Here is a 25820-nt window from a genome sequence, read left to right on the forward strand (position 1 = left end):
TATTAGCATGGATTTCATTTGAGGACTACCTAAGTCTTGGGACACGATACTATCCTAGTGGTGGTCGACAGACTCACTAAGTATAGCCACTTCATCCCTCTTTTGACATCCCTATAGTGCTAAAGATGTAGTAGTTGTTGTTTGTATCAAAAATGTGAGGCTCAGTGGGTTTCCGAAGTCTTATTGTGTCCGACAAGGGTAGGATTTTATAACCAATTTTGGCAAGAAACTCTTCAAAGCATCTGGCAACTACTTGAAATTCAATTTGGCCTAACCCACAGACAAATGGCCAAACTGAGGTGGTAAATCGGTGTGTGAGGCTATTTGCGGTGTTTTTGTAGCTCTAAAGCCAAGCTTGGTCCTGTTGGCTTTCTTGGGCGGAATTTTGGTACAATACGAATTACCAACGTTCGACTCGGATGACCCCTTCAAGGTTTTAGACGGCGGGATCCTCTTACTCTACTCAAGTTCACGATTGCCCGTCATCGGTGGAGGAAGTGAATCAACAGATGTTCGAACGTAATTCCATCTTGGAGGAGCTTAAACTAATTTATCCATCGTGAAGGGCATATGAAAGAGAGTGCAGATGTACACCACGGGATGTTACATTTAGCCTAGGGACAAGTGTTTTGAAGCTCCGGCCTTACCGGTTTAGTCCTTGGCCAGGAAACATAATGAGAAATTGATCCCCGCTTTTATGGTCCTTTTCCCGTCTTAGAACGAATTGGACAGGTTGCCTATCGGCTGGATCGCCTTCCATGCTCGTATTCATCAGGTTTTCCATGTTTCTCAACTCAAACGTAGCTTGCACAGCTCCATTCCCCATCCAGCCACTTCCTCCTTGTCTCACCGAGGACTTGGAACTGATTGTCCAGCCTGAATCAGTTCTGGCAGTCCATTCTTTGTTGGATGGTACTAAAGAGGTTCTTATACGATGGCAGAACCTGCCTCTTTGAAGCATTTGGGAAGCTACGACATCATCAACCTCCAGTTTCCTCATTCCACCTTGAGGACAAGGGGGCTCTTCAAGGGGGGGTATTGATAGGCCCCCTATTACTAAGGTTTATCAAAACAAGGGGCACAAAGGGCAGGAGGGTGGTGAGAGTGTGAATAAACACTAAGGTTTGTTGGGCCAGTGGGATATAGTTATAGGAATACACATGGCAGGAAATACACATGGCACTATTGTGTATGGAGGGAATATGGGAAAAGGTCACTAGTATATACAAACAGTTAGAATTGGGAATAGGCTAAGCAAATTATTCTCTAAAGTTGTCAATGGAGGCCCCTAGCTGCTCGAATTGATAGGAACTATCCTCTCTTTGTTTTTGCTACTGGGTTGGGTTCTGACTGTGACTCCAGCACTTGGTTTAACTTTGAATCAATACACATTTGTTGCTGGTTGTTCTTTGATTGTTGGGTGCTGGTGTGTTTCGATTGTGGCTGCTGGGGTCTCATCACAGCATAATATTCAGTTGATATTGCCATACCCTCTCTAATGAAAAAACCTAATTACCTGGTCACAAAAAGCTGATCATTCACTGGGCACAACGAAAGACTTCTCCAACTCTTTTGTGCTGACTAGAGTGTGGTGCTCGTATGACAGCGAATGTGCAAGGTGAAGAGCTGCTTTGCACCAGGGGATCAATTCTTTATGTTCTTTCTGCTCTGAAATACAGCCAAGAAAAAAGAGGATGCATGAAACATCAATAACATATAATTTAAACCATGACGGAAAAAAAAAACATTGACCAAAAGCGGAGGCCAACATTTAATCCTGGGAAACACACACACTTATAATGCATTACAATTCACAAGGTGAGAATATTACCGAATTTCTTTTGTTCCTCTATCTGAACATCAACAACTTCTGTTATCACGAGAATTTCATAGGATTTTCCCTTTTACAACATGTGGGGTGGAGGCAGGACTTCTTGAGCACTGGACCCAACAGGATCTCTCATGCAGACCATGTTGATTTTATAGGCTGAGAAATCTTGGGATTCACAGCAGGAATTACCAGTTCCGTTCTAGATTGAGGTTGGTTTCTAGAAGGATCTTTATCAACACGAACAGGACTGATGATCTCCGCTCCCCTTAACATTTTAGTTCCGCTAGCCGGAGAACTTTAGACGACACTGCCTTATCTCGGCCTCGAAGATGAGCCAATTTAGATTGTGAATCTTGCAACCTCTTCTTGCTTCATCAGCTGCACGCCTTTTTCAAATATATATAGTAGTATTTCCTCGAAAAATAAAAAAAATATAAAGCAAAACACGAACAAAAGCTTCATATTAAAAACTCATTCTTGCCCTAAATACACACAATAAAATAAACCATAACAACAATCAATTAAAACTAAGTTCCTTGTTGAAAACTCGTACTAAAAGCAGAATAACTGCTACCGTTTTTTAACCTCATAAAAGAGAAGATGAACCTAAATCTTCACAAGTTTCTACTTCATTCTTAAGGAAAAAAAAAAAAAAAAAGTAAACTCCTTCTTGTACATTCTTTCTAGTTAACCAATACACACGTAACTAATGCTTATGCTTTAAATGTCTAAAAGTTAAAGAACTCCTTCTTGAACATTCTTTCTAGTTAACCTAAATGCTATGCTTTAAATTTCTAAAAGTAAAGAACTTCCAAGTGTAAACTTTTCGTCAAACTTTAGTATCAAATAACAATTTCAGGATCTAAAATCCAAACTTTAGCATGAATTTCACAGTGACAAATCACGATAATCACTTCACAACAGTAGAAAACCATAGAAATGTCATTAAATTAATACGAAGAAAATAACAGAAAAGAAAAGAAAATTATCGAGAAAAATAGAACGGCAACAACCTGAGATTTGTAATAGGAGATACGCTGTTTGAGATGCTCAACTTCTTTGGTACGGTGTTCGATCAAAGCAACAAATGCCTCTTCTTGCTCTTCTTGCTCTTCTCTGCTGTTCTCTCCACCGTTTTCTTCTTCTTCATCCTCGCTCATTTGTATTGTATTGTATATTGTACTGGCTTCCTTCCCTCCTTGGTGTTGGTACAGTTGTTTCTTTCACGGCGTACTCAGAGTCGAGACAAGGTTTTATGTCGACATGTTAGCGGAGGAAATGAATCGCTTATTTACTAATTGTATTTATTTATCTATCTGAACCCTTGCAAAGCCTTTTCATGTTATTCTCTCCCAAATTAAAAAAGAAAATTATCTAGCTAATTTTTGTTTATATAATTAAATATATGTATATTAAATGAGGCTAATTATCTTCCATCTTCATTTAAATCTCTGAATCACGAAAACACAATTAACCTTATGAATTTCAATTTCCAAGTCCTTAATCTTCAACAAATCATCAAATTTTGTTCCATTAGAATTGCTTTTCTTTTTCTTTTGCAACTGTTCGTTAACGATAAAGTAAGTATTGAATTGGGTATTATTTTTAACAAAATAATTAACTAATTCATACTTATGTTATGTTGAATACAATATTAGTATTGGAAACACTCGATCATTGCAACTCCAGTTGAACAAGTGCCATCTCAGATCCATGACCAACAACTTACAATAACCGCCCCACCCCACATGCAAGGCCAAAGGTTTGCTCAACACATGGACAACAACTTCTCCGGTGAGAGCAGCCTCCAAAAAATGTAGGTATGATAACATTGATCACAATAATCCAAAAAGCTTTTGACTTATTATCTCTCTCTATCTGCTTAAATTATCAAAATTCAGTAACTATCTGCCACAATTGTGTACGTTACTGGCTGCCTAACAGGTAAACAATGCATTTTCCAAGATGAACTTCATTGAAGTTCAGACTTCAGAGGCCACTATCAAACTCTGTGAATTAGGTACATCATCGGAGCTAATATACTTGTCTAATATCAGTAGACCATTAAGGCTCAAAGTGCACTTTCTTACTTGAGATTGGTCACAATGTAAAACTAAAAAGTGCTTCTACCAATTCATCTACCCCATCACATGATAAATGCAAACCTAATATATTTTTGAAGGAATTTCTCTTTTTTCTTTCAGGAAGAACAATTTCTGATGCAAGTATACATCAATTTAAGGACTCAAAAGGGCCCCATTGCTGTAAGTATTCAACAGAGAAAGTTTGCTTGATAAATTCTTACCAATCAATCTCTAAGAAGCATGGATTTCTCAAAACTCCATAAGCGGGGAGTATTAACAAACCACCTATAATCAAACAGTGAGGCTCTACTTCTTCAACATGCATAAATAGAGCAACCATGGTCTTCATGCTTGTCCGTGCAAGTTAAATCCAATTCATTAGGCACAATTACTGCATTGGCAACATAGTCTGAAGCTTAGACTTCTAAACCAGAGAAATGATCATCTGTATCGGATCCATATCCTCATCATAATATTGCCTATTTGAACAAAGAGAGCTGAAAAAGACACCATATCGAAGCATAAGAAATCAAAATGTGGGCATCGGGGTCAGACTAAAAGAGGCCACACCTAGACCAAGCTGGATCAGATCACCGAACATATGAAGGCTGAGACCAACTTGTCAAATGTCTCTACAACAGCACTAACAATCAACTTAACTTTATAAAGATATTTCAATAACCTCAAAAAGGTTAACATCAGGAGCCTATAGTCAAGATATATAATACATCAGGCTTAAAGGAAATCATTTCAAGCAAAAAGATCAACTTCATCACGTTGAGGAGGAACCACATCTAATCTCATCATACTTCTATATTGATAGGAACTGGAGCACCACCATGCACACAGCTCTACAATAGCTGGGGCTTGCCATAAAACCTCTTCAAGTTGTTCTCCAAAGCAGGACCATTAAGATCTCGAACATGCCAGACATAATTCGGACCGACAAGATCATCAACGTTGCTTCCTGCCATGCATGCAATCCATTACGAGATGGTGTTTTGATGCTCTACACATTCTTAACTGTGTCCCTTGGGACCAACCTGGACCTCAGGACAATATCCCCAGGTCCATACGCGTTACTTCTCCATGATCTTCTTCACTCCTGATATCATTTCAAACATGAGTCCATTGTCCTAATGCCAACTTTCTTAAATCCTTCCCTCTTGATCATTCGATTGATCCACCCAATCACCTTTCTTCTCTAATTTGAACTGCTTTCAGATCCATCATTCTTAGCACAAAATTAGGTTATATGATGATTATCTTTTAAAATTAAGTTTCTTTCTGTTTCATCATTCTCTATCACAGACTCAAAATCTACAATTCTTCCTTCAAGAATAGACAGGTTTTGTTCTTCTCTTTGTAGGGTACCTTTCAAGGTCTACACCGGCCGTATACAGAGCTCACAAGGCAGGTAGCCTTGGGACACTATCCTTCTCGCAATGAACAACTCTTGACTTCCCAACACGATCATGGAGATGGAAGCACTCGGGGAAGAACACCATCACAAAACTCCCCCTTTTCTCCAAACATGTGTAGCACTTCGAAAACGCTTTTTGGACCAGCGCAGGTTCGTATTTCATGACCCACATGACCAAACGTGAACCTCAGAACAGAAACTGAATAACAAAAAACCTTCAAATAAAAATAATCACATAAAGGGTAATAAAATCTTTCTAAATGTTGACATAAAATCAAATTAAATTTCTCCTAATTAGTTATCATCTATTAATCTGAAAGTAAATAGAGCCAGACGGCGTATATTTGAATAATGCATTACCTACAGCGTTGAAAGGGAATAACTTTAACGAGCTTTGACAAACCAGAGAGAAGAGATTGATAAGCTGAATAGACTTGGTGAGCGACGGGGACGAGTTCAGGGACCAAAGCCGTTGGCAGGTGGATGTTCAAGTAGCTGAACAGGCTGTGATTTTCTAGCTTCTCTCTCCGCTTTAGCTCTCTGTATCAACACCTTCATGGGTGTGGGATAGGCTTTCTCTCCGATTGTCCCTGCGAGGTTTCGGTACGTCTGAATACAGAGAATCATCTGCATCTCCGCTAAGGTTTAGGTTATGGGTTTTGTATGAAGCAAAAGCGTTTAGTGAATCGGAAGTTGTTCAGTTTGTTGAGTAGAGAGTTGAACTAATATCCTCTTTGCATTTCTTTTCGAACTCCGTTTGGCTGCTAGGAAAATGGAAGAGTTTGATACTATCAACAGTAAACTATAACAATATTCTTATGTAATTCTGTTACAATAAATAAAATAATCATTTGACATTTTAAAAGAAAATTAAGGTAATTACAAATAAATCCATTTTAAAACCAAAAATAATAATAATATATAACAAATGTTCATATTTCTGCATCCGTCTTCTGGGGACACCATGTTGCAAATTATAACAGTATTGATTTTATAAACACAAATTTTCACCATGTCTGCTCAGAAGTTTTATACGAAATTAAGAAAGAAATGTGGTTATGTAGCATCAATAGTCAAAGCGATCTACTTGATTGGGTGAGCAATGAATGTAAAACTTTAAAGGATGGGACTCATCTCATCAGAGGCGACATGAGTTCATCAAAAATTAATTGGAGATATTGAAGAAGTACTATAATTTAGTCAACAAGAGCACTAAAAAATATCCAACAAACAGATTACTCTCTCTCTCTCCTTGAGCAATCCACCCAAGCCTCCAAAACCTCAAGGGAAAAAAATGAAATACATAAGGGTATTGGGATACAAAATTGAAAACAAAAACAGAGAAGATCCCCACACTCATGAAATGCCAGGGACTTCTGTACATCATAAGTTCATAACTTTCTTAGTCACGACTATTAATCCAAAATTTAAGCTCTATCAAGTGATGCTCTATACTCATAATTCGCAGTGACACAAAAATTGTCAAACAAACAGCAAAAATTGGCAAGTAGCCCACTTTGTTTTTGTTCCAAAACCCTGAAAGGGCTCCTCTATTAGCTGGAAAAAGTCGCAGGCACCCCTGATAAACAGAATTGGGATGGATATAGCTTTTATACTTGATATGGGGTTTTTCAAGTTAGTGCTTGGGTAAGCAGATTACTCATCCAAGTCCTTCAAAGAACCTGAGAATCCGATCCATTGGGAGATTCCTCTCCATTTGTAGAAGCTGAAGGGATCCCTTGGCGATGGCTCTCCTCTACCAACGTTCGAGGTTGCCCAATCTTGACCTAATATTGGTACCCATAGGAAAATGGCTCCTTCACAGACAGAAAGATGGTAAATTTTGGTTCATAAAAAATAACATATGTGCATAATATTGGAAAAAAAAAAAAAAAAAAAAAAAAAAAAAAAAAGCGTTCTCCAATATATATATAATAAGAAAAAAAGAACTTACAATACAAACAGTATGAAATCAACTTTTTGGAATAACTTTAAGCCATGACAATTTTAACAATACTCTTGACACCACTTTCCACCAAATAAACACCATGTTTAGTCATCAAAAGATGCTTCCAGTCAGACCTTAATCTAGGAACCAGTGATTAGCAGAAATGGTATAAGGACCCAGTAAGTATTAGCAAGTAAATTTTGAAGGTGATTTAGCATTGCGTCCCAGAAAATATTTAATTCAAACCTTTATATTAATATCCCATTTCAATTGCTAGCAGATTGTCGGCATCTTAACTCAGGAAATGACTCAAGCAAGTTTGGGTCCAAAATAATTTCCTTCTCTTTTGGTAACATGAATACGGAAAAACATTTGAGTAAATAATGAACTACATGATAATTACCCATTACTGGGGGAATAGTTACAAACTGAGGTGAGTAGAATGGACGTGTATATATCGTACCGGATCTCCAGCATTAGGACCATCAGTATGGAAAAAGGATAGGTCGGCAACGTTTATCCTCATTCATCAAGCTTGAATTGAAAATGAGCAATAAGAGCAGATTTTCCCTGAATCCGAGCATAAGCAAGAGAGGCGACCTTTCACTGTTGAACTTTTCCCATTTTTTGCCATTGTGCCTGCAGAAGATGTTCTCTCTCTAATCAGCATGCAGGATTTCTGGTTGATACTATATCTCTAATATGAAAATCAATTAACAAAAATACGGGGTAAATTCCTTCTAAGTAGTTATCAGTGTTCATGTATCTAACCTGATAAAATGGAATGATTTGACGAGGATCGATCATGTTGATGAATGCATAGCCCACATTACATTTGTTCTGTTGGCAATGTTAGAATTAGTAATGCATAAACATCATCTATAAATTGAGCATTTCAAACATATATCATGAGAAAAATTATTTTCCTCCTAAAAGAACAGTAAAATAACTTGCCTTGAAGTCAATCGGCAGATAAATAAAATCATATGTTCCTCGGCAATGCTCATCAATTGCAGCCAAAAGCATCTTCGAAGTAACCTTTTCAAATCAGCATATCACCATATCAAACCAAAGGAAAAAAAAAAGACAAGAAAAGAAGAAAAACACAAGAAAGGAATCTGGTTTTATTACAACAGGCAACAAAAAATAAGAATAATCAATACTAGCATATTATGGCATGAAATACATATTTACCACCTATCTAATTTCACTTTGATTGGCTAATAAATGTGGTTACATGGAAAGGCCAAGACATGACTAATCTGTTACTCTGAAATTTCCAATATTCATGATCAAAAAACATCCTGTATAGAGGGCCTAAGTTATGTTGATTAACAATCAAAAAAAGCGATCTACCAAAAGTACTAACAAATTGGAATAAATCTATAAGTGCCAAAGGACAGTGCAGCTAACGATATCAGAATGTCTATGGGTGATCTAGGTCAAAGTGAATAAAATAAAATAACTATTTGAAATGATGTTCAGGCATGGGACAGTTTCAATGACAAGGAAAATGCTAAAGCCTAAACTATTTCTAAAAGACAACTTCAATGATAAAAGAAAGAAAGAAATATATCAAAACAGCTGGAATGATAGTTTACATACTTGTTGGGAAAAGTTCTTATCATCAGTGTAGTCCGGCTATCTTCACACGCAATATCGGTCAATATCAAGTTCATACTGTTTCTTATCAGCGTGATTAGAATTAGTTTCGTTTCTACGGTATGAGAAGTTTCTCACTCGCTCATTAGGAGAATCAAAAGAGGCTTGCATTGAAACCATTGGATTCCTTCCAGGAAAAAGGTGGCACATCTGCTGAGGAGAACGCAATCCAACATTTTTAGTCATATCTACGCAATTGCCACCAACATGAGAGAAGATGTTGTGTGAAGCAATGTCCATGGATGTGATGGAGAACGAACCGGAAAGCCACACTTCCGAGGAAACCCAAGTGGAAATTAGAAGTTTCAGGAGACTCCCCTGCATAAGCATGTTGCCTGTCCAGGGGAGGGATTAACTGCTGGTGCTGACCCGATATGGTGGTGACAGGCGATGCTGTGTTCAGCATCAAAGTAGGTCCTCTTGGAAATCCAGATATGAGGAACACGACTAGCATGCAGCCATTGAGAAATGATGGCGAATTGGCCAAATCATGGGACGAAGGATGTTGATGTGAGTTGAGTTGTTCCACACAAAAGGATTTCCATGAAGGGAGTAATTTCCATTTCCAGAAGATTCAAAAACTAGATAGAAAGGAATATATCAGCAACAATGTCACTAAACTGATAAATAAAAACAAGATTATACATTCTACATTTCCAGGTACAGGCATTTTGAGGTTACCATCCAATATCAACCATAAAGAGAATGATACTATGTTATTCTGATCAATGTCCACAGGACAAATTTAAGAACCTATACAGCTCTCAGGTAAAGCTGTTGCATAACAATCATTTTAACAGCTATGAGGATATGGATTACTGAGGAAGTTTGACAATACCAATTAGTGGATGAGATACATGAGAGTAGTGAATTTTGTACAGCAATTAATAGTAGTCACTAAACTCAATAATAAAGATATATTTTACATGAGAATAACATATGAAACCTGCAATTTATTTATTTCAATTAATTAAAAGTTTGTTCACACACCACGGTCCATAGTTGCCAACCGCCGTATTTCTGCCACCTGTGCCAGATTACAGTGACTGGAAAGTTTGCCTTGATAATAATATTGGTATCATTTTAACTTTATTGCCCTTGAAAGTACATGTAAATAGATCGTTCAAATATCATTTTGATAAAAGTATTATCACTGAAACTCGCCGGCGATATTTCCGGTCATCAGATTCCGGCTGCTGGTTATTACATTTCTAATCTATAGTGTTTATAAATTAAAATATAATGACGTCCTAATAACCAAGTATAACCAACAATTTTTATAAATATAAGGATAAATTAGTCAAATAAATTTATGAAAAATTATTTTTAACATGATCCATTTAAAAAATAAATAAAATCATGTTAAAGTGATTAAAGTAAATAAGTTTTTTAGTGTTTACGAAAACAGCCCCTTAAACAGTGTGTTATACCAGACAATTTCAAATTGGACACTGATAATTTACTAGTCCAGCTACTTAAAATAGTCTTATTGGGACATCTCTAAGCATAAAACAAAAATTAATTTCTGATATCTATATGCATGAAGCAAATCCTAGAATTTTTTGGTGTGCATATTGTTTACTTTGTTAAAAGCCCATTGCTCTATTCCTGGAAATGTTTAACTGCCATTGCCAATGTGTAAAACTAATATTAAACCATGGAACAACGGAATCAATGGAACTTACCCACTCCACTGGTTCCATCAGGTGCCCATTTGAACTCACTCCACGGATATTATGCCTATTGTCAAGTCCTTCTGTAATTTTCTGACCAACATTACCAATATGCCAGGGGAGTTGTATGGAATACCATTGGCCAAACTACATAATCAGGGAGCGAATGAGGATGGAAATTGGATGCTGATTATAAACTTCATTTATCCAAAGAGTGGTTGGCCTCATGAAGGCCAAAAGTTTTGCCAATAGAGGCCACTCTTGCTGGAGAGGGCAAAGTGTTTGGCACACTAGAACTCTGGTGAGATTCAGTAAATGCACTTGCAGGCGACCGCAAAGCAGAATGTAAAGCCTGGATTGATCCAGTATCCATGAGGCTAGATGCAATTACACCAGGTGAAACTGCTGTATCAAAATGTCATGTGAGCAAAAACACACACACACAAGTAGGGAAAGGAACTATTAACAGTCATAATCATACCCATGTGTCCTGATGACAAGTCATCAAAAGGACTTTGGCAAAGATTTGGTTCATCTTGCTCCTGCTCGACTGCAGCATGAAACTGCAAAAAGGTAAGAAAAAGTCACAAAGAATTACAACAAAGATAAAATGTTTGCCACTGATAAGTCAGGGCCCACATAAGGGAACATAGGTCCAGTCATTGATATCCATCTAACAGGTGAAATAAGATAGAAGAAATCTTAGTAATAGGCACCATACCGTTTGCACCCCAGGACGGCTTGCTTCAAGCTTGATTGCTTCCCAGCATGTCACTCCTATTCAGTGCACGAAGTGTAGCCTCAGCAGCTCTAACATCATAAAACTCAAAAATTTGTGATTATGCTTGTTGGAGTCTCACGGATCTGCAAACCAAAATAACAACTATGTAAACTGATTCTACCCATCCCTCATATAACAGAAACAAGCAATAAGTCAAAGAGCCGCTTACTTCTCTAATTTCTCCATAAACACCGAAAATTTGGTGAAGCTCATCGATTGAACAGAAGAATCAAGATTGAAAACCACCAAGGTGCCCTGATTAGTATCTTTTTTGATGGATTATCCTAATGTCAGGGAGCCAACATGAGAATGCAATAACAATTAGATAGTCAGACAGTGGCAACAGAAATAATGATGACAACAATCAAAAACAATGGTAAGGTCAACATGTTTAACAAAACAACAAATATGAAGAGTATCAAAACTGAAAAACACCACCAACCTTAGGAATTGAATAGTGTATGTCAAGTTTCCTACGCCTCAAGGGCTTGTTTTGAAGTGCTCTATTGCATTACGTGCTGCCCTTATATCCAATAAGAAATCATAACAAATCCACGATGCTGCAGGCTGTATAGATAGTTGATCTCTCCATATTGCTGATAGGAAAAAACACAAACGCCAATTAACTACCAATACAAATAGGAGAACTTACAGTTATAAAATACTGCAGCAAAATAAAGGCAATGCTACACACCTCAAAAAGAGCCTTTAGTTCAGAATCTTCTACATTGCTATTGATGTTTCTGACAAAAAGTGTTCTAGAAGGGTGTCACCATGGATGCTCACAACAACAGAACCACTTGAACCCCCTTGACCAGCAATATCAGATTTTTTTTGTCCTGCATATATTCGATCATCCCCTTCTAATTCCATGCCACCACCACTGCTAAAAGGTCAAAATCTTCAAAATCATCTCCATATATGCATGAAAATCATGTCCCAGATCATCAATCACTCCAGAAAATAGATCAGCTTCAGGAAGAAGATTTCCAAAGTCTGTGCCTCAATTTCTTCCAAGGATTCAAAGGTTCTCCTTCCCCATGGTGAGAAACAACTGTATTGAAGGGCTGACAAGAAGAACATCATTCGCCGACAATTCACTGCATGTTAACGAAGAAGAAGATGAAAAGAATGATAAGTGACTTGGGAAAAATAGAAGCAGAAAATAATGAACATGCAAAAAGTAGTCTCAAAATAAGATACCAAAAATATATAGACCCATTTACTGCCATAGTTCCGTCAGGTGATATTGATCAGGATGAAAGACCTTGTAAAGCGTGCAAACCAAAAAAAAAAATCCAGAAAAAAGTAGCATCGTACCTTACAAAATAATAGACATGATGCTATGATAGAATAGAAAATAAAGCAGCCATCAATCTAGCCATAAAATGTTAGTAAATTAATGTAACAAATTCAGCCATCAGCATGCAGATGGAAATTGTAAATAAGTAAACATAATGTGAAAACTTACTTTTTCGACTAAAAATATCAGACAATGAGCTGAGAAACAGACTGCTTTCAGATGGATCCCTTTAATACCATTTCTTTTCCACTTAAACTATAACATGCTGGTTGCACAGACAAATTTGACCATGATTTTGGATGGTGATTCACAGAATTCCATGAAGTCTCAGACAATTTGCAATTCTTCCTCTCCACCAATGCCCAGCTTTTTCATATGGTCACCAGCAAAGCTGACTGTCGCATTTCTATCAAACCACAGACGGGACCCCAATTGGTGAAAAATTTTCCGGGGTGATGAAGCAACCAACTTGTTTCCAGACATAGCTACATTCCATCTGTTCTACTGAGCAACAAGATTCACATGATAATTAATTAGAAACTCTCTAGTCACATTTTGTGATTTGAATTGTAGGCATTTATTACAAGAAGCCAAGTCATTGAGTCAAGAATACCATTATGCTCAAGTTTTAAACAGAAAAGCATTTTGATTTCACTTAAAGGCCACAATTATTGATTAAGATCATGTAAAAGACAATACTACACCAAACACTAATCAACCAGAGTTAGCAGAAAACCAAGCAAGAGTAATTGATATTTTTCTATCCATATTAGCAATATCAATCACAAAACCACCTAGAAACTGCAAAACTTAGCAGGCCAATTTTTTTTTTACTAAACTTGTCAGTTATATCATCCATAAAACTATAACATGCAGTACTGGGTTGGCATATAACCAGACACAGAAAAGGAGAACACTCTGGGAAACTGTCCTTCTCTCTTTAAAGAGTGGTGGGGGGGGGGGTGATCAACTCACAGAATGATTAACTGACTGATCCATTCAACAATATTCTGTCCCTTCTATTGCCAATGGCCCAAACTATTGGAATAAAATTTCAAAAAATGCAACCAGCATGGTTCCACACAATTCAGGACTCGGAGAAGGTTCATATTTAACTAAAACTAGTATTTGCACCAACCCATTGCAAATTTGCAATTAAAGATACTTTACACTTCTTACAGTAGTTTTACAAGTATAATATCTTAAAAGAACACACACAGTTATGCTGGACAATTTTTTTTGCAGAGAACATAATACAACAATACAGCACCAATATTTCCCAGAATGACACCAGTTATTAGCTGCTGGACTGTTGTATGTAAAGAATTTTGAAATCACCACTGTTCACTTAACAAATCGGATTTCTAAGCTGCAATGGATATCCCCTAATTAAGGATGGATAGCCTTCTACTATAACACCATCTAACTACCATGAATGATAATATTTATTCTATCTTGGGAGCATTCACTTAAATTTTAGATAAGCAACAAGTTTATTACTAAGGTTTATCAATACAAGGGGCACAAAGGGCAGGAGGGTGTGAGGAGTGTGAATAAACACTAAGGTTTGTTGGGCCAGTGGGATATAGTTACAGGAAATACCGGTGGCAGGATTGTGTGTGGAGGGAATATGGGAAAAGGTCACTAGTATATACAGACAGTTAGAATCGGGAATAGGCTCAGCAAATTATTCTCTAAAGTTGTCAATGGAGGCCCTTAGCTCCTCGAACTGCTAGGAACTATCCTCTCTTTGTTTTTGTTACTGGTTGGGTCTGACTGTGACTCTCCAGGACTTGTTTTAACTTTGAATCAATATACATTTGTTGATCTTGGTTGTTCTTTGATTGTTGGTTGTGCTGTGTGTGTATTTTCGATTGTGGTTGCTAGAGTCTCATCAAATTGGTATTAGAGCCTTGTTTAGGTGATGATAAAATCGGAAATGGAACAGAAAGTTAATGGAATTGAGAAGGAAATGGGGAACACGAAGGAAGAAATGGGAAGCATCAGGGGTTACCTCCCTGAGCTTTGAGAGTGGACGAGGATTAGAGATGAGAAGGACGAGTGTAGGAATACTGATAAGACAGAAAACGAGACACTGAAAGGTTCAGGTAACCAAGATCGACTGAAGGGAATCGAAAATGGCAAAGAAGATCGAAAGGGAAAGAAGCTAGAATTACTTGTATTCAACGACGAAGACCCATTAAGATGGACTTTCAAAGCTAATCGATACTTCTAGGTGAACCAATTTGAGGAAGAAGAGAAGGTTGACGCCGCCACCGTGTGCATGGAGGGGCTTGCGCTGAACTGGTACTAGTGAATTGACACTCGAGCGCCGATTCTCTCTTGGAGCTCTTTCAAATCGGCATTAGTCGAACGTTTCAGGCCACGAACCAGGGAACAGCTTACGAGTCATTGGTTGCGCTAAAGCAGACAGGAACCATGACTAAGTTCAGAGAACAATTTGAGGCACTTTCAACCCCCTTGCATGAGGTAGGAGAAGACCTCCTCGTGGGAATTTTCTCAAACGAGCTTAAAAAGGAACTGTAGGCTAAACTAAGATTGAGCAGGCCCAAAACATTAATGGAGTTAATTGAGCAAGCCCATTGTATTGCGGAGAAAAATTGGGTTTTATAAAACCCGGTCCAGATTTAATGGAACCCAGGCCCACAAACCAAATTCTTACCATCAGGTCTCATCCAACCCAGAATTAAGCCACCCAAACTGGTGGAATAACCCGATGAAAAACGGAGAAGCGGGGCAAGGGGTGAGTTCACAAAACCGTAGTTGGGAAAGGGGAGGAAAACCAATGGGGGGTGTTACAACGCCTGCCAAAGGCGATGGGTTCTGGCGATTAACAGAGACCGATATCCAGTACAAACTAGGGGTGTGGAAATCCGGTTAACTGAACCGGATTGGCCATATTACTAACTGAACCGGTTATTTGGTTAAAGGGATTTTGCAAACCGAAACAGGACCGGTTTATCCCTTGAACTGATTACTAACCAAATTGAATTTTCAGTTCGGTTAACGGTTAACCGGTTTATAAATCGGTTTTTGCAAAAAATATTAAATTTTATTTTAATTTAAGAATATACCAATTTCTCATCTCTAAAAACAATTAACAAATAACATAAAAAGACCATTTTCACAAAAATTGTAAGTAATCTCTATAATTATATGTAATCTATATGAATAATCTTAAAATTGAAATCAAAACTAAAGCATTTGCATTGAATTCAGCCAAAAGTGTTCGTCCTAGTAGTAGTACCAAAACAATGCAGCAAGCCAACAACATAAAAAGATTGTTAAACTAAAGTAATGCAACCAAAACAATGGAGCCAAATACATAACAGGATTTCCATTTTCCAGCAGCCAAAATCCAAATACAATAATACTTAGCAACATTTACAACAGGCAGCAGCCAAAACAATACAATGCAGCCAACATCAAATATTCCAGCAGCCACCAAACACAACCAAGTACCAACACCTCTTGGCTCTTACAAACATTTTCACCAATCACCACCATTATAAATACATAAAAAGTTTACAAAAACCTAAAAACAGCAAACCAAATTTCCAATGGAGTGATTTGGAGTATGGATGGTGACGTCGAGAATGGTGAACACGAGAAGGCGACGAGTCGACGACGATGGAGAAGAGAAGGTGAATAGATGGCAGCAAAATGGAGAAGAGAAGGTGGGTACTGAGTAGCAGAATAGGTGATGGCGAGAAAGAGAGTTTGTAGTGTAATTAGGCCTTAGGGATTTAATTTTAGTTTGAGAACGGAGAAGAGAAGGTGAGTAGATGATGGCAAAAATGGAGAAGAAACCATGGTAGGTGACGGCGAGAAGAAGAGAGTCTGTTGTGTAAAGTGTTAGCTTTTAGGGATTTATTTTTACACTTTCTACCTTTTTAGTAATATAATATGGTTTTACACTATTAGTTAAGTTTGACTTTACTTTACTCTTTACTCTTTAGGGCTTAGACTTATTACAATTTACAATATTAACCTTTTAGGTTTTAAGGATAACTGGTTTCGGTTAACCGGTTTGGAAAATAGACCAAACCAAAAAAGCAGTTTGGCCTATTTTCCAAACCGAAACTGGTTTTCCGAACCGGTTTCGGTTCGGTTCGCCGGTTCGGTTCGGTTTCCGGACTATTTTTCGCAGCCCTAGTACAAACAAGAGAAGGGATTGTGTTTCCGTTGTGATGAGAAGTTTGGGCCAAACCACTGGTGTAGAAATAAATATCTACAGGTTTTGTTGATTTTGGAAGATGAAGAGGAGATGAAGAAAGAGGAGACACCACCAGAAGCCAACAATGAACCAATCTTAGAAGGTAATATTTTTGCTTTGCCAATGAACTCTATCGTGGGGATGACTTCAGACAAGACTCTTAAGCTTAGAGGTCTAATGGGAACAGAGGATTGAGATACAACAAGATTTTTTCCCTTTGAATTAGGCGGAGCCGACGTTGTGTTGGGAGTTGCGTATTGAGCACTCTGGGAGATGTGTGTGCTAACTAGAAAAACCTGACCATGGATTTTGCCAGAGAAGGAAAAAAGGTCATGTTAAGGGGAGATCCTTCTTTGGTCACAATAGTTGTCTCACTCAAAGCCATGCTGAAATCGATACAGAATAAAGGGGTTAGGTATGTGGTCGAATTTTGTTCCATAGAGAACAAAACAGCTAAGGAAGTTGAGCCAATTGAACCTAGAGTCTAGGAAGTGGTGGAAGAGTTCAACCAAGTCTTTGACCAACCTACCAAACTACCTCCCAAAAGATCCACAGACCATCCCATAATCCTCCAGGATGGGGCCAAACCTCCTAGCATATGTCCCTACAAGTACCCTTACATCCAGAAAAACAAAATTGAGAGATTGGTTGGGGAGATGCTGATAGCGGGAATAATTCAACCAAGTACAAGCCCTTTTTCCAACCCTATTTTACTGGTGAAAAAGAAAGACAGGAGCTGGCGCTTCTGTGTTGACTACCGCGCCCTGAACAGTCTCACTATCCTAGATAAGTTCCCCTTTCCCTCAATCGAAGAGTTGTTGGATGAACATGTAAGACCAACGATTTTCACTAAGTTGGATTTGAAATCCGGGGTACCACCAGATCAGAGTAAGGGAGGAGGACATAGCTAAGACAGCTTTTCGGACTCATGAGGGGCATTATGAGTTCCTAGTTATGCCCTTCAATTTAACAAATGCCCCCTCCACTTTTCAGGCTTTAATAAATACTATCTTCAAGTCAATTTTAAGGAAGTTCGTCCTGGTTTTGTTTTACAATATACTTATCTACAGCCCCAACTTGCACACCCATTTGGAGCACCTTAGACAAGTTTTTCAGATTCTTAAGGCAAATGAGTTGGTCGTCAACCGCAAGAAGTGTCTATTCGCACAACAGAAACTCGAATACTTAGGCCACCTGATTTCAGCCAAGGGGGTGGAAGCTGATCTGCAAGAGATTGACTCAATGTTATCTTGGCCAGCCCCCGCACTATAAAAGGTTTAAGGGGATTCTTGGGGCTAACGGGTTACCACCGTTGCTTTGTAAAGAGATATGGACTGATTGCTCAACCTTTAACACAGCTACTTCAGAAGGATTCTTTTACATGGGATGAGACAACTCAACAAGCCTTTGAGGCCCTCAAAACAACAATGACAACGGTTCTGGTGCTAGCCATACTTGATTTTGACTTACCCTTCGAAGTACACACCAACGCTTCTAGGCAAGGGATGGGGGCTGTCCTGGTCCAAAAATCACGCCCAATTGCCTTTCTTAGTAAAACTTTTTCTTGCCAATCAAAGCAGAAATCTATGTATGAACGGGAACTCATGGCCATAGTGTTCACTATCCACAAATAGAGTCACTACCTTATTAGGCGCAAGTTCATTATAAAGACGGACCAGCGTAGTCTAAGTTCTTGACTAACCAGCGAGTGAAGACACCGGAACAGCAAAAGTGGATTTCGAAACTCATGGGATTCTCTTTCGAAATTCACTACCAATCGGGATCCCCAACCAAGTGGCAGATGCATTGTGTCGTAGAGAGGACGTAGGTGAGATGGCTGCCATATTAATGGTCCAATTTTCAGACTTTGATGAGTTAGCTGCCGAAGCTCAACAAGGCCCTAAGCTTCAAATCATTATGCAAGATCTCTTATTCGCCCCACCAGTAGAACCCACTAACAACTTCGAAAAGGCTGTCTACTTTACAAAAAGAGGATTGTTCTTCCCAAGTTCTCCAAGTTCATCCCCAAGTTGCTAGAGGAGTTTCATTGTAGCCCAAGTGGGGGGCATTCGGGTTTCTTTCGCACTTATAAAAGGGTGGCCAGCCTTGTCTTTTGGGAAGGGATCAAGGGGGACGTTCAAGAATTTGTGAAGAGATGCACTATTTGCCAACTCAATAAACACTCAACCCTTAAACCAGCAGGCCTTCTCCAACCCTTACCCATCCCTACCCAAGTATTTAAGGATATTAGCATGGATTTCATTTGAGGACTACCTAAGTCTTGGGGACACGATACTATCCTAGTGGTGGTCGACAGACTCACTAAGTATAGCCACTTCATCCTCTTTTGACATCCCTATAGTGCTAAAGATGTAGTAGTTGTTTTTGTATCAAAAATTGTGAGGCTCAGTGGGTTTCCGAAGTCTATTGTGTCCGACAAGGGTAGGATTTTTATCAACCAATTTTGGCAAGAACTCTTCAAAGCATCTGGCACTACATTGAAATTCAATTTGGCCTAACACCCACAGACAAATGGCCAAACTGAGGTGGTAAATCGGTGTGTGAAGGCCTATTTGCGGTGTTTTTGTAGCTCTAAAGCCAAGCATTGGTCCTGTTGGCTTTCTTGGGCGGAATTTTGGTACAATACGACTTACCACAGTTCGACTCGGATGACCCCTTTCAAGGTTTTAGACGGCAGGGATCCTCTTACTCTACTCAAGTTCACAGATTGCCCGTCATCGGTGGAGGAAGTGAATCAACAGATGTTCGAACGTAATTCCATCTTGGAGGAGCTTAAACATAATTTATCCATCGCTGAAGGGCATATGAAAGAGAGTGCAGATGTACACCACCGGGATGTTACATTTCAGCCTAGGGATCACGTGTTTTTGAAGCTCCGGCCTTACCGGTTTAAGTCCTTGGCCAGGAAACATAATGAGAAATTGAGTCCCCGCTTTTATGGTCCTTTTCCCGTCTTAGAACGAATTGGACAGGTTGCCTATCGGCTGGATCTGCCTTCCACTGCTCGTATTCATCAGGTTTTCCATGTTTCTCAACTCAAACGTAGCTTGCACAGCTCCATTCCCATCCAGCCACTTCCTCCTTGTCTCACCGAGGACTTGGAACTGATTGTCCAGCCTGAATCAGTTCTGGCAGTCCATTCTTTGTTGGATGGTACTAAAGAGGTTCTTATACGATGGCAGAACCTGCCCTCCTTTGAAGCTATTTGGGAAGCCTACGACATCATCAACCTCCAGTTTCCTCATTTCCACCTTGAGGACAAGGTGGCTCTTCAAGGGGGGGTATTGATAGGCCCCCTATTACTAAGGTTTATCAATACAAGGGGCACAAAGGGCAGGAGGGTGTGAGGAGTGTGAATAAACACTAAGGTTTGTTGGGCCAGTGGGATATAGTTATAGGAAATACACATGGCAGGAAATACACATGGCACTATTGTGTATGGAGGGAATATGGGAAAAGGTCACTAGTATATACAAACAGTTAGAATTGGGAATAGGCTAAGCAAATTATTCTCTAAAGTTGTCAATGGAGGCCCCTAGCTGCTCGAATTGATAGGAACTATCCTCTCTTTGTTTTTGCTACTGGTTGGGTCTGACTGTGACTCCAGCACTTGGTTTAACTTTGAATCAATACACATTTGTTGATCTTGGTTGTTCTTTGATTGTTGGTTGTGCTGTGTGTGTTTTCGATTGTGGCTGCTGGGGTCTCATCACAGCATAATATTCAGTTGATATTGCCATACCCTCTCTAATGAAACACCTAATTACCTGGTCACAAAAAGCTGATCATTCACTGGGCACAACGAAAGACTTCTCAACTTTCTTTTGTGCTGACTAGAGATGTGGTTGCTCGTATGACAGCGAATTGTGCAAGGTGAAGAGCTGCTTTGCACCAGTGGGATCAATTCTTTATGTTCTTTCTGCTCTGAAATACAGCCAAGAAAAAAGAGAGTGCATGAACATCAATAACATATAATTTAAACCATGACGGAAAAACACTTGACCAAAAGCGGAGGCCAACATTTAATCCTGGGAAACACACACACTTATAATGCATTACAATTCAACAGGTGAGAATATTACCAAATTTCCTTTTTGTTCCTCTATCTTGAACATCAACAACTTCTGTATCACGAGAATTTCTATAGGATTTTTCCCCTTTTACAACACTGTTGGGGTGAGAGGCAGGACTTCCTTGAGCACTGGACCCAACAGGATCTCTCATGCCAGACCATGTTGATTTTATGGGCTGAGAAATCTTGGGATTCACAGCAGGAATTACCAGTTCCGTTCTAGATTGAGGTTGGCTTCTAGAAGGATCTTCATCAACACGAACAGGACTGATTGATCTCCGCTCCACCTTAACATTTTTAGTTCCATTAGCCGGAGAACTTCTAGACGACACTGCCTTATCTCGGCCTCGAAGATGAGCCAATTTAGATTGTGAATCTTGCAACCTCTTCTCTGCTTCATCAAGCTGCACGCCTTTTTCAAATATATAATTAGTAGCTATTATCCTCGAAAAAATAAAAAAATACTAAAGCAAAACACGAACAAAAGCTTCATATTAAAAACTCAATCCTTGCCCTAAATACAACACAAATAAAGTAAACCATGACAACAATCAATTAAAACTCAGTTCCCTTGTTGAAAACTCGTACTAAAAGCAGAATAACTGCTACCGTTTTTTAACCTCATAAAAGAGAAGATGAACCTAAATCTTCACAAGTTTCTACTTCATTCTTAAGGAAAAAAAAAAAAAAAAAGTAAACTCCTTTCTTGTACATTCTTTCTAGTCAACCAAAACACACGTAACTAAATGCTTATGCCTTAAATGTTTAAAAGTTAAAGAACTCCTTTATTGAACATTCTTTCTAGTTAACCAAAACACAGATATCTAAATGTTTATGCTTTAAATTTCTAAAAGTTAAAGAACTTCCAAGTGTAAACTTTTCGTCAAACTTTAGTATCAAATAACAATTTCAGGATCTAAAATCCAAACTTTAGCACGAATTTCACAGTGACAAATTCACGATAATCATTTACAAATACGTAAGAAACCATAGAAATGTCATTAAATTAATACGAAGAAAATAACAGAAAAGAAAAAGAAAATTATCGAGAAAAATAGAACTGCAACAACCTGAGATTTGTAATAGGAGATACGCTGTTTGAGATGCTCAACTTCTTTGGTACGGTGTTCGATCAAAGCAACAAATGCCTCTTCTTGCTCTTCTTGCTCTTCTCTGCTGTTCTCTCCACCGTTTTCTTCTTCTTCATGCTTCGACTTTTTCAAGAACACCTCGCTCATTTGTATTTGTACTGGCTTCCTTCTCTCCGTTTGTGTTTGGTACAGCAGTTTCTTTCACAGCGTACTCAAGAGTCGAGAGTCGAGACAAGGTATTGATGTTGATATGTTAGCGGAGGAAATGAAATCAAGAATCGGTTATTGACTAATTGTATTTATATTATCGATCTGAACCCTTGCAAAGCCTTTTCATGTTATTCTCTCCCAAATTAAAAAAGAAAAATTATCATTTTTTTTTATATAATTAAATATATGTATATTAATAATGAGGCTAATTATCTTCCCATCTTCATTTAAATCTCTGAATCACGAAAACAAATTAACCTTATGAATTTCAATTTCCAAGTCCTTAATCTTCAACAAATCATTCAATATTTGTTTCCATTAGAATTGCTTTTTCTTTTTCTTTTGCAACTGTTCGTTACCGATAAAGTAAGTATTGAATTGGGTATTATTTTTAACAAAATAATTAACTAAATTCATACTTATGTTATGTTGAATACAATATCTAGTATTGGAACCACTTCGTATCATTGCCAACTCCCAGTTGAACAAGTGCCATCTCAGATCCATGACCAACAACTTACAATAACCGCCCCACCCCACATGCAAAGGCCAAAGGTTTGCTCAACACATGGACAACAACTTCTCCTGGTGAGAGCAGCCTCCAAAAAAATGTAGGTATGATAACATTGATCACAATAATCCAAAAAGCTTTTGACTTATTATCTCTCTCTATCTGCTTAATTTATCAAACTTCAGTAACTTCTGCCACAATTGTGTACGTTCATGGCTGCTTAACAGGTAAACAATGCATTCTTCCAAGATGAACTTCATTGAAGTTCAGACTTCAGAGGCCACTGTCAAACTCTGTTGAATTAAGGTGCATTATCGGAGCCAATATACTTGTCAATATCAGTAGCCCATTAAGGCTCAAAGTGCACTTTCTTACTTTGAGATTGAGTCACAATGTAAAAACTAAAAAGTGCTTCTACCAATTCATCTACCCCAATCACATGATAAATGCAAACCTAATATATTTTTTGAAGGAATTTCTCTTTTTTCTTTCAGGAAGAACAATTTCTGATGCAAGTATACATCAATTTAAGGACTCAAAAGGGCCCCATTGCTGTAAGTATTCAACAGAGAAAAGTTTGCTTGATAAATTCTTACCAATCAATCTCTAAGAAGCATGGATTTCTCAAAACTCCATAAGCAGGGGAGTATTAACAAACCACCTATAATCAACAGTGAGTCTCTACTTCTTCAACATGCATAAATAGAGCAACCAATGGTTCTTCATGCTTGTCCGTGCAAGTTAAATCCAATTCATTAGGCACAATTACTGCATTGGCAACATTAGTCTGAAGCTTAGACTTCTAAACCAGAGAAATGATCATCTGTATCCGGATCCATATCCTCATCATATATATTGCCTATTTGAACAAAGAGAGCTGAAATAAGACACCATATCGAAGCATAAGAAATCAAAATGTGGGCATCGGGGTCAGACTAAAAGAGGCACACCTAGACCAAGCTGAGATCAGACCACCGAACATATGAAGGCTGAGACCAACTTGTCAAAGCTTGTCTACATACACAGCACTAACAATCAACTTAACCCTATAAAGCAATATTTCCAATAACCTCAAAAAGGTTAACATCAGGAGCCTAATAGTCAAGATATATAAAACATCAGGTTTAAAGGAAAATCATTTCAAGCAACAAGATCAACTTCATCACGTTGAGGAGGAACCACATCTAATCTCATCATACTTCTATATTGATCAGGAACTGGAGCACCACCATGCACACACAGCTCTACAATAGCTGGGGCCTTGCCATAAAACCTCTTCAAGTTGTTCTCCAAAGCAGGACCATTAAGATCTCGAACATGCCAGACATAATTCGGACCGACAAGATCATCAATCGTTGCTTCCTGCCATGCATGCAATCCATTACGAGACTGGTGTTTTGATGCTCTACACATTCTTAACTTGTGTCCCTTGGGACCAACCTGGACCTCAGGACAATATCCACAGGTCCATACACTGTACTTCTCCATGATCTTCTTCACTCCTGATATCATTTCAAACCATGAGTCCATTGTCCTAATGCTCAACTTTCTTAAATCCTTCCCCTCTTGATCATTCGATTGATCCACCCAATCACCTTTCTTCTCTAAATTTGAACTGCTTTCAGATCCATCATTCTTAGCACCAAAATTAGGCTTTATATGATGATTATCTTTTAAAATTAAGTTTCTTTCTGTTTCATCATTCTCTATCACAGAATCAAAATCTACAATTCTTCCTTCAATAGAATAGACAGGTTTTGTTCTTCTCTTTGTAGGGTACCTTTCAAGGTCTACACCGGCCTGTATACAGAGCTCTACAATGGCAGGTAGCCTTGGGACACTATCCTTCTCGCAATGAACAACTCTTGACTTCCCAACACGATCATGGAGATGGAAGCACTCGGGGAAGAACACCACATCACAAACTCCCCCTTTTCTCCAAACATGTGTAGCACTTCGAAAACCGCTTTTTGGACCAGCGCAGGTTCGTATTTCATGACCCACATGACCAACGTGAACCTCAGAACAGAACCTGAATAACAAAATAACCTTCAAATAAAAATAATCACATAAAGGGTAATAAAATCTTTCTAAATGTTGACATAAAATCAAATTAAATTTCTCCTAATTAGTTATCACATCTATTAATCTGAAAGTAAATAGAGCCAGACGGCGTATATTTGAATAATTGCATTACCTACAGCGTTGAAAGGGAATAACTTTAACGAGCTTTGACAAACCAGAGAGAAGAGATTGATAAGCTGAATAGACTTGGTGAGCGACGGGGACAAGTTCAGGGACCAATAAGCCGTTGGCAGGTGGATGTTCAAGTAGCTGAACAGGCTGTGATTTTCTAGCTTCTCTCTCCGCTTTAGCTCTCTGTATCAACACCTTCATGGGTGTGGGATATGGCTTTCTCTCCGATTTGTCCCTGCGAGGTTTCGGTACGTCTGAGTACAGAGAATCATCTGCATCTCCGCTAAGGTTTAGGTTTTGGGTTTTGTATGAAGCAAACGCGTTTTTAGTGAATCGGAAGTTGTTCAGTTTGTTTGAGTAAGAGATTTGAACTAATATCCTTCTTTGCATTTCTTTTCGAACCTCCGTTTGGCTGCTAGGGAAATGGAAGAGTTTGATACTATCAACAGTAAACTATAACAATATTCTTATGTAATTCTGTTACAATAAATAAAATAATCATTTTGACATTTTAAAAGAAAATTAAAGGTAATTACAAATAAATCCATTTTAAAACCAAAAAATAATAATAATATAACAAATGTTCATATTTCTGCATCTCGTCTTCTGGGGACACCATGTTGCAAATTATAACAGTATTGATTTTATAAAACACAATTTTCACCATGTCTGCTCAGAAGTTTTATACGAAATTAAGAAAGAAATGTCGGTTATGTAGCATCAATCGTCAAAGTGATCTACTTGATTGGGTGAGCAATGAATGTAAAACTTTAAATG

The 25820-nt window shown here is 38.3% G+C and overlaps 3 protein-coding genes and 2 pseudogenes across 3 annotated transcripts in view; all 5 read right to left on the bottom strand.

The window, feature by feature from the left end:
* Positions 1-3114, bottom strand: part of LOC116135671 — a 29553-nt gene extending 26439 nt beyond the window's left edge. The window contains exon 1 of the mRNA XM_031421390.1: positions 2845-3114. Within this exon, the coding sequence (XP_031277250.1) occupies positions 2845-2991 (147 nt within the window). The 5' untranslated portion in view covers positions 2992-3114. The remainder of the gene's footprint in view (positions 1-2844) is intronic.
* Positions 3115-4665: 1551 nt separating this feature from the next.
* LOC116135673 lies at positions 4666-5911 on the bottom strand (annotated as a pseudogene).
* Positions 5912-6740: 829 nt separating this feature from the next.
* LOC116135696 lies at positions 6741-12488 on the bottom strand (annotated as a pseudogene).
* Positions 12489-20711: 8223 nt separating this feature from the next.
* Positions 20712-22273, bottom strand: LOC116135697. The gene is made up of 3 exons (XM_031421411.1): positions 22106-22273; positions 21046-21439; positions 20712-20887 (listed from the first exon to the last, which is right to left on the bottom strand). Exons 1-3 carry the CDS (start codon positions 22271-22273, stop codon positions 20727-20729), a joined length of 723 nt encoding a protein of 240 aa, XP_031277271.1. The 3' UTR covers positions 20712-20726.
* A 1603-nt stretch (positions 22274-23876) lies between these two features.
* Positions 23877-25513, bottom strand: LOC116135668 (APO protein 3, mitochondrial-like). Its single transcript, XM_031421385.1, has 2 exons — positions 25045-25513; positions 23877-24879 (listed from the first exon to the last, which is right to left on the bottom strand). Exons 1-2 carry the CDS (start codon positions 25431-25433, stop codon positions 23988-23990), a joined length of 1281 nt encoding a protein of 426 aa, XP_031277245.1. The 5' UTR covers positions 25434-25513; the 3' UTR covers positions 23877-23987.
* Positions 25514-25820: the final 307 nt, after the last annotated feature.

Source organism: Pistacia vera, unplaced genomic scaffold, assembly GCF_008641045.1.
Source record: "Pistacia vera cultivar Batoury unplaced genomic scaffold, PisVer_v2 Contig302, whole genome shotgun sequence".
NCBI lineage: Eukaryota > Viridiplantae > Streptophyta > Magnoliopsida > Sapindales > Anacardiaceae > Pistacia > Pistacia vera.